The 9,881-nt window shown below is 31.3% G+C and overlaps 3 protein-coding genes across 3 annotated transcripts; 2 read left to right on the top strand and 1 right to left on the bottom strand.

Moving 5' to 3' along the window:
* Positions 1–380: 380 nt before the first annotated feature.
* On the top strand, positions 381–2,367 carry LOC106710531 (serine--tRNA ligase, mitochondrial). Its single transcript, XM_014502612.2, has 4 exons — positions 381–992; positions 1,106–1,293; positions 1,788–1,955; positions 2,061–2,367. The coding sequence occupies exons 1-4, from the start codon at positions 381–383 to the stop codon at positions 2,365–2,367; spliced, it is 1,275 nt and encodes a 424-aa protein (XP_014358098.2).
* Positions 2,365–3,569, bottom strand: LOC106710561 (KRR1 small subunit processome component homolog). The gene has a single exon (XM_014502641.2). The coding sequence runs from the start codon at positions 3,416–3,418 to the stop codon at positions 2,399–2,401; it is 1,020 nt and encodes a 339-aa protein (XP_014358127.2). The 5' UTR covers positions 3,419–3,569; the 3' UTR covers positions 2,365–2,398.
* Positions 3,570–5,701: 2,132 nt separating this feature from the next.
* LOC106710572 lies at positions 5,702–8,254 on the top strand. The gene is made up of 2 exons (XM_014502658.2): positions 5,702–6,349; positions 7,126–8,254. The coding sequence occupies exons 1-2, from the start codon at positions 6,017–6,019 to the stop codon at positions 7,591–7,593; spliced, it is 801 nt and encodes a 266-aa protein (XP_014358144.1). The 5' UTR covers positions 5,702–6,016; the 3' UTR covers positions 7,594–8,254.
* Positions 8,255–9,881: the final 1,627 nt, after the last annotated feature.

Here is a 9,881-nt window from a genome sequence, read left to right as displayed (position 1 = left end):
AGAGTGTTGAAGATTGCACTTTTGGAAACATGAACTTAAAAAAAAGACTTGAAAGATTTCAGTATTTGCAATATTGCTTTTCTCTCTCTTATTGTTTTTCCCAAGAGTCGTTTTTTTATATATCAAGGCCGTTCGATTAGAGAATTTGGCTTTACGATTTAGATAACACTAATGCAATACCAAAGTGGGCACTACTACTATGCGTGCAACTTAACATACATTGATTTTACGTGATGCTGTCAATGTCATCTACAAAATTAAAAAAAATCTAAATAAGGTTGTAATAGCAATAATATAGGTGTATAAACCTATTTCTGAATAAATAAGGAAATAATTCAGTCACATCTTTGGATATTTATAAATAAGAAGATATTTTTGCAATGATTACACATAATATTTATAGGTGCAGTAGTTTTAGTTGGAAAATCAATAATTCAATCAGATTATTTTCGTCAAGTATACTTCCTGATATTGATTTAAACTATTACTGCAACATTGAAAATATAAATGAAATTAAAAATAACATTAAAAGAAGGAAAGGTATAGGGGATATTGATAAAGCTTTCAATTTGTACAATACTTTGAAAACAACTCCAAATGGGGATAATTCTTATGACTCAATAAAATTAGACCTTTTCAAAGAATTAAATATTTTACCTAATAGAACACATCCGATTGTCGGAAATTATGCTGACGAACCACAAGTCATTCTGGAAATAAACCAAAAAAAGGACTTTGGTATGCACAAACCTCTAGAATTTAGTAAAATCACTGAGCTTTTAAACCTAATGAGAACAGATAAATTAGGAAATACCTGTGGTAATAAAAGTTACTATTACTTTGGAGCATTAGCAGAATTAGAAGAAGCTTTAATTAAGTATACAGTTAGTACATTAATAGGCAAGGATTTCTTATTAATATCAGTACCAGACATATTACCAAGGAATTTACTTGAAGGTTGTGGAATGACTATTAACACCGATAGAACCCAAGTAAATATATAATTCTTTGTGTATAATAATCAATTAAATTTTTTAATAATTTTATTTTGAAATATCACATGAATATATATTTAAAAATAAATATATTTCATACATTTTTACAGATATATTCTTTGGATCCTTATCATCATGGACATGATATGTACTTGTCGGGAACATCAGAAATGTCCCTAGCAGGGTTACTGTCTAATTCTGTACATAGTGCAGAGAAACTACCCTTGAAATTAGCAGCTGTGAGTAGGTGTTATAGAGCAGAAACATCAAATGTTGTCGAGGAAAGAGGTACATACAGGTGTGTAATTAAGAACAAGTAGTTTGTTTTCAATTTAACTATGGTTTATTTACCCAAGGCAAGCAGTCTGCTGCATCTTCCCAGGTATTCATTAATGCCCTGTCACAAATAAAATTATGTTCTACATGACTTGTGCTAAAGTCAAAATGTTTTATATGCCCTATCATCATCAGCTCACTATACGTCCCCACTGAGGGGCTTGGAGCCTACCCCAAGTTAGGGTTGACTACGCCATAGTCAACCACACTGGCCAAGTGCGGGTTGGTTGACTTACACATATCATTGAATTTCTTCTCAAATATGTGCACTTTGTCATGATGTTTTCCTTCACCGAAAGAACGTCGGATAAATGTATGTATGTAAATCGAAAAACACATTGTTACATGGCGGAATTCAAACCCAGGACCTACAGATTGCAAGTCAAGTGCTTAGCCCCTGAGCCACCAACACTCTTATTACTCCCTTATAATTACTCTTATTTACTTCTCTTCTAGAGTTCATCAGTTCACAAAAGTTGAGATGTTTTTAATAACTAAACCACAAGAATCTGATGAGATGTTGGAATACATAAGGAATATCCAACAAGAGCTGTTTACACCGTTAGGGCTTCATATGAAAGTGTTGGATATGCCACCTCATGAGTTAGGGGCACCAGCTTATAGGTATTAAATATTTTTCTGATAATTAACAAATTGATTTAACTTCCAACTTTATGAACACTTATCATTATGTAACTTATATGTGTAAATATAAAACTATTATTTCAGAAAATACGACATCGAAGCCTGGATGCCAGGACGGAATTCTTATGGAGAAATTTCAAGTTGTAGCAATTGCACAGATTATCAATCAAGGAGATTACATATTAAGTACACTGAAAATAACCAAGAAAATTATGTTCACACTTTGAATGGTACTGCATGTGCTATTCCTAGAATGCTGATTGCATTGCTTGAAACACATCAAGATCCAAAGGGTAAAATAATTATACCCAAAGCACTACAACCTTTTATCAATGGAAATACATTTATTGGGAAAAATACTCAAGTACCAAAATTAAAGCTACGGAAATAAAGTTTAACAAATTATTTATTGAATTGTAAAATCATGATTTTGTTACAAGTTTTTGTTGCTTGGATGCTTTTTTCATTTTAGCCTTAAATTTATTTATATCAACAGTAGGTTCATTGGTATCAGGGATACTGTCTTTTACTTTTTCTTGAGGTGGTATGTAATCTTTCTTTCTCTCTTCTTCTCGTACTTTCTTATTTTGCAATTGTTTTTCTTCCTTTTCATGTCGTCGTTTAGCTCTCTTCTGTTCATCCTTCAGGAAGTATTCTCCACTGGCCAGTTGTTGGTCAATTTTACTTTCAGGCTGCGGTGGTGGGAATGGAGTGTAAGGCTTCTTCTTGACCTTTTGTTTCGGTTGCTTCCTAGGTACATTTTTACTCTTAAATTTAGGCAAGAACCTATCCCAGCTTTCATTTTTTAGTCTAGGGTCTTTCATTAATTCTCTTTTAATCATTAAACTCTTAATATTGTACATTGGGTGAATGTTTTTCATAGTGTCTTCTACAATACGCCTTACTTGAATAAGGCCTTTATATGGACCAACAGCTGAAACTGTGTTACCTTGCACAAGAACATAACATTCAGTTAATAGTTCTATAGATTTAAGTGTCACTCCATTTGGACCAATAAGACGTTGCCTTCTTTTTAAAAATGTTTCCTTTTTGCGAACAAATGAGTTTATTTTGATAATGTCACATCCAATTTCATCATCAAGTACTCTGGAAGCTTGTTCGAATGGTACACTTCTAGAAAGCAGTTTCATAAAGTCTCTTGCTTTGATAATAATATAAGGATCCCATGTTTTCTTTGTTGTTTTAACGGTTAGGCTTCCTTCTATGAGATCTAATTCTGCTATTATATGATGCTCTTTTAAAACTTTTTGCACAAGTGGCCAACATTCTTTTAAATATTGTTCACGATATTTAGGAAATAAAGTCGCAAATTTGCTTTCTTCTAGAAGACCATGAGGATTATCTTCTGGGGTAAATTTCGGAATTTTTATCGCCCACGCATTATCAACAGGCCCTGTCTCTGCCGTAGTCTGATCTTCCATTTTTAAATCAAACTCAGCTACGCTAATAATATCAATTTTATATATAATTCATTTTCACAATTTTAACTTTTATGAAAAACTGTTAAACTTAACCTCACTTTACTCAACCATAGATAAAAAAATAGCTATGTTTTTTAATAATTTTGTGCTGTTCCAACTCAGATGAAGAATTATATAGATATGGCATGCGCGTTCACCCGTAAGGGACAGATAGAGAGTACTATAGACTATATCTATATATATGTAAAAGGATTGGGGTTACCAGTTATTTGTTTTGTCCCGAAAATGAATAATTACGATATAATTTAATATAGACCAATTTATATATTCCCAATTAAATTGTAATTAATAAACGTAATAAATATAAAAAACATTGCGTAATTTTTGTTTATGTGACTAAGATTACATAAACAGATTTTTTTAGTAATACTTAGTCAGGTCATAAATTCTGTTACATGTTTAATATAAAATAATTGAAACAAGTTTATTCATTATGTGACCATTTATATACCAAAATGAACTTAACAAAACATAGATTCTTATGACACTAAAGTTTATTCAAAATGACATCCGTGATTTTGAATACAGGCCTTCAATCTGCTCGGCCAGTCGTCTATCACAGCACGAACGAGGTCCATGTCAATATCGGCGGCTGCCTTAATCAAGGATGTCTTGAGTGACTCCAAAAAAAGAATTTCCCGATATTTTTTTCCCGCGTACTGCTTCAACAAAGCGCGGCATCTCTTCAGTCTTAGGTCCATTAGACGAGCATTCAAACGATGTCCTATTTTTCTTCGATATGCACGAAGCCCTAAGTCTTCATAAAAAGCTACAAAAAACATACCAATATTATAGTCATATAATTTTAAATTACTCTGTATATCATTACAGTGAACACTACATGTAAAACTACTTAATATTAAACTATTTTGATTGTAATTTCTAAGAAACAAAATTTACATGGGACAAATTAAAAAGCATACTCTTTAAAATCAACGGGATAAGAAAGTATCAAATATTTAAAAACACAGCATATACCAGAATTAAAAACTCCTTTTGAAATCTGTTGAAAATAGTATAAAAAATGTGAATTGTTTCATTTATATACATTATACATACTATAATTTATTTCCCCTAAATTCAGGGTAATTTTTACAACAAGATGGTGGTATTATTTTTACGGGTAATAACCAACCAATTTGAAAAGAAGTTTAATATGGCCGCTTGTTTCCCAGATCTACAGTATATTATTTGACACAAATGACATCTGCGTTTGGGCGCATAATGTTCGAAAAATACTATTTTATTTTAGCTGATTTTACCCGTATTTTAACATATTAGTTATTACAAAGACTGTAAAGAACAACTAGTTTGTATTTTCTTCCTTATTTTGTATGAATACATGTGAATAAGTGCGTAGTTTCAGTACTTACGAGTGAAAGGTTATGTTTTTCTCTTTTCGCTCACTACGGCTTTTACAACCGACGATACAGCAGTATACCATGTTTTATAAACTTTACCTTACTAAAACTGTAATATCAAAATATTTTTGCACAATTACAGCCACTAAGTACTCACAATTTTCGAAAAATAGCACGAATGTCAAACTTTGTTAGGGACAACCTAGGTTGTTTGTAGGGGACAACCTTTGTTCCAAACAAAGCCCAAACCCTGGTACGCAGAAAGGGACGGAAGATAGTTATCCCTGTCTTTGTCACGTCACAGGAATTGTGTATAACTGTATCTCTCTCACTCACGGTATTATTATTACCGTGTCATAGACTTGTGTTCCAAGGTTACCAAAGAGCAAATAAAAATTAAGTGATGCTTAATTCTTAATCTCAGGGATGCTGCCTTTTTTTATCTGTGGTCGCAACTTTGACAATAGATTAACGGACTAGGCATAGAAGGCATAGAACCACCCTTGCATTTTAACTTTTGAGTTTAATTTTACGCGAGGTGAGGAAAAGATGACATTCACACATGTGCATATCATACTACACTAAATTGAAATTAAAACTTCTTAATGAAGGCATGCATACAAAAATCGCTGGTGTGCGCGTTTTTTTTTAATTTTACAACTTTTTGTTTATATTTGACAAATATTTCTTCTTCTTTTAGAATTCGTATTTTGAAACGTATGTATAATACCATCTCAAATAGAATATTAACATAAAAGTTCATTTGCTTTTCAGATCAGTCTTGTTAAAAAATGTTTAAACTATTTCAGTACAGACATTCATTCATATCACTACAGTCTGTAATCTATGGAAGCCGGACTTTTGTTTTTAACTCTTTCTCTTTGGTTTACTGTGAACTGTGAAGTTACGAAACACACACATAGTATGGAAAAATTTCATGACATGTTGTGATTGTGTTGTGAGACTAGTTTCCACCTCGTACAAATGTCGCTATTTTGATTTGAATATAAAATTTGTCGATATCTCATTCCCTCTTTTTGCTTTAGCGTTGATAAAGTACATTTAAAATATAAATCAAATAAATGAATTGTTATTGTCAAGTTTGACATTCACATTGCACTTTGATTTAGTCGAAACTTGTTTGAGAACGTGTTTCTTTTGTTTACGCAACGTCGCGATGAACATGGAGTGGACAAAAGCCGAAACAATAAAATTTATAAATCTTTTAAAAGGATTTCCATGTTTATGGAACAGTCAAAACAAAGATTTTAAAAACCGACAGAAACGTCGCGAGGCTTTGGACTATATAGCCCAAGAATCAAATACAGATACAAGAGCTGTGGAAAAAAAAATGGTATCTTTAAGAACTCAGTACAATAGAGAGATAAATAAAATTAGAACGAAGACACATGCGGGCTATGAACAGCCAACATCCAGTTGGTATGCTTATGATCTTCTGCACTTCTTAAAAGATAACAGTAGTCCCAAACCTGCTAAAGATTCGTTTACAGTAAGTTCAAATATGTATGTACAAAATTGCGTGATAACCAGCCTATGCAATAAATAACCTTAGAGGGATTACTTGTAACAATAGCATATTATCAGTAACCATAAAATTGATGGTTTGTACATAAAGATTAGTTTTCAAAAATTTTCCTATTAGCTTAATGTTATTTTTTTTAATGAACTTGTTCAAAACTTCTTTGTTATTTTGATTAAAAAAAATTACAACAAATTTTAAATTTCGGTTGTTTATCGTAAATTGCTTTTGCATAGAGCATACAGCATACCTAATGGTAATTTGTAAGTTCTGTCTCCCTAAAAATTGTATTAAAAATATAGGACTATTAACATAGAAACCAACAACATGTCTGCATTAAATATGTAGATTTTATTTGACTTATAGATTAAATAGTGTTTATTCAAATATTCCGCCGTAAAATTAACGGTTGCTACTTCAAGCACTGGGTATTGTTAAATTTTGAGGTTGTCATTTCTCTTTTGGCTTTCGGGCCACAAAATCAACAAACCCACGTACATCTGTTCAAACAATCTGAATAAACACACCTATTGTTGCTGCAGGTTACTGTAACTTCTTACTGCTTTTGAATTAAGTTATTTTGACGCAAATATAGTTGGGAAAAATAAGTAATATACTATTGAATGTTTTTTATAACATATTTTTTTCAATTAACTAGAAAAAACTAGATAAACTTCTTTTCACCCTGTTAGGCAAACTTGATTAAAATGAAACGATTTTATAAAATTAATATTTGTTATTTTCAGATTACATTCACTCCAAATAAAAAGGAAGAATATGGTGATCCTTATGACTCCAGCTCAAATCTATCCCCAACAAACACACAACAATCACAGCTGTCGAGAAGGTCAAAGATGAGAAATAGTGTGAACCAGATGAAAACATTGAATTTATTAAACCATGCATCAAATGCAATAATAAACAGACAGAAAAAAGATGAGTTTTCCATTTTTGGAGAAGCAGTTGCGAGTGAACTACGTGATATAAAATCAAGAAAAGAAGTGATAGAGCTGAAAAAAAATATAATGGATATGATTTACATTACGAAGATGAACATTTTAGACACAGAAAAATCCACACCGGCTTCACCTCCTCCAACCACAGAGGCAAATTTAAATGAAAAAGAAAATACATCTGGTAGTTCTGATATACATTCAATTTTAGGAAAGGTTGAAGTAGCTATGGATGGTGAATGGATGAATGGAGACTCATAAAATATGACTTGTGTATGACAAATGGTGTGGTACACTCTTACATTCATATCACATACCCAGTAGGTGTCGGCCACATGGGTGCTGTGGTAGTTCTTTGTCCTTAAATTAAGGAAAGGTTCATGAGAAATAACTACATAAGTCTAAGATTTATTTTCATCTTATCGTTTAATATGAAAGAATTGGTCTAGATGTCAAGTCAGATAGCAAGATCTGGAGGAAAGATGTTGACTTACCTTTCAAAATGTTTTAGTAATGGAATAATTTATGATTTAATAAGTATTAAGATTTTTATTATTTTTGCTCCACTGACATGTAATGTTTTTATGTATCTGTTCATATTATACAGAGCCCCAAGCTAATCTGGGTCGGAAAAATCTTGTGTCTGTTTGCAATTCTCAGGAGGGCGCTAGTGGGCTGTCATAATTTTAGTTTGATTTAGGGTCTGATAACGGTCTTTCTATAAATATTATTTCAAGTCAAGATTAAAACTGTGTAAATATATTGTCGATTTAAATAAAGCATTGCTTAGAACTTGAGTTGAAATGTATGTCCATTTCATTTGATCTGTAGCTCAAATGATGTAATCAAGTATGAAGTTAATATGATTTTGCTCACTAGCATTTTAGGGGCACCTTCAGTGGGGTTGTTTTTTTAATGTTAACTATTTCTTGTTTAAGTTATTCTTACAATATGTAAAGTTATAATAGTAAATTAAGTGAAATTGGAAGTTTTTTTTCACCTACCTTAGTTATTATGCCTGTCTGACAGGAAGATGTTATTCTTGCATGTACCCATTTCATTGCAACTAATAGTCAAACAAGGATATCTGAACTTAGAACAATATATATATATATATATATATATAAGATGCCCAGCGATTCAGATAGTATTATCGGCAAAACATCGAGACCAATTTTGAAGGTCTAGGTTTCGTTTTATATTCTTACGTGGACTTATTGTCGGTTAGTCGGGCTTATTCTTATTTTTATATCATTTTGTAGGCACTGGGTTTTTTTGACTGAGTAGTCACTGTTTGCCTTGAAAAGGGCGCAGATGGCGCTTAGTCTTAACTTATTTTAAGAGCAACTAGGCTAGAAGGCTCGCTTAGGAGCCTAGGCTCGTTAATTACTTATTATTACCGGATTGAGAGGCCGCCGGACAGCATTGTCGAATACCATGACACTTGAATACATCTTACTATTATTATAAATGCGATGCGGCATTTCACTAGTGATGGGTTAGTAAAATCGGTTATGAATCATTTCGATTTCTGAAGGTTGTTCTCATAGAACTTGCAATCGAATATTGTGAATCGTGATTGTTTTTGAATTACAATATAAATAAAATTGTTTCTAATCCTACTTTATTCTTCAAACTACATAAAAAGTAAATCATTAAACAACATTGAGGTGTTGGCAAACAAAAAAGTAATGTATTTAATGTTTTTAAGTTTAGTGTGCGCACATAGCCAACTGTAATCAATTCAAAAACTAATAAAACACCTTAATTGTGATACTTATTTTTTAGATTATTTTTTTTTACAAGACAGATTCTCGATAGTTCGTAGTTGTTCGTTATGCACACACGGCCGACACTATGACAACCGTCCAATAAGTACATTTAAACCTCATTCAAAATTAATTCGATACTTCATAAACATCATCAAAGTAAATTAATCATCCTCAGAGACACTATAATCTCATTGCAAGAACACCTTAAGATTCTGATTTAAAAAAAAACCAATATAGTTGGTATGCGATGTGGTATCCAAACTGATGAAGATTTAAGTACAAGTACAGAATATAATGGCCAAGGTCAGTTCACTATATGTATAGTAATATCATATTGTGATTTACATTTTTACAATGTATATCACAATATGATATAAAAAAATTAAAAAATATTTTTTTCAATTTATTAATTTTATTTAATCACTTACATTATAATTATTACATTTTTTATAGTAATTAATAACTGTTTAAAAATAGAGCAACCTAGGATTTTCAAATATTTTTTATAAAACTTTAAATGTGCTTTTTGAATAACTGAAGATAAAAATGATGCATAACATATAAAAGTGCCTTGCTTGTGTGTTAATTTATTAAAGTGGATAAAACATTTGTTGTTTTCAATAATTATAATCATAAAATATCTGAAAAATATTAACTTGTACATAATGCCTAATTCTAAACAGCAGGCTTCGCGAAGGTCGGCCATAATTTGTTATATATAATTTTTTAATAAAATACATTTTTATCTATAGATTATTAAATATGGAATATTATTAG

The sequence above is a fragment of the Papilio machaon genome, chromosome 13, assembly GCF_912999745.1.
Source record: "Papilio machaon chromosome 13, ilPapMach1.1, whole genome shotgun sequence".
Taxonomy (NCBI): domain Eukaryota; kingdom Metazoa; phylum Arthropoda; class Insecta; order Lepidoptera; family Papilionidae; genus Papilio; species Papilio machaon.
This window is presented reverse-complemented; position numbering and strand designations above follow the sequence as displayed.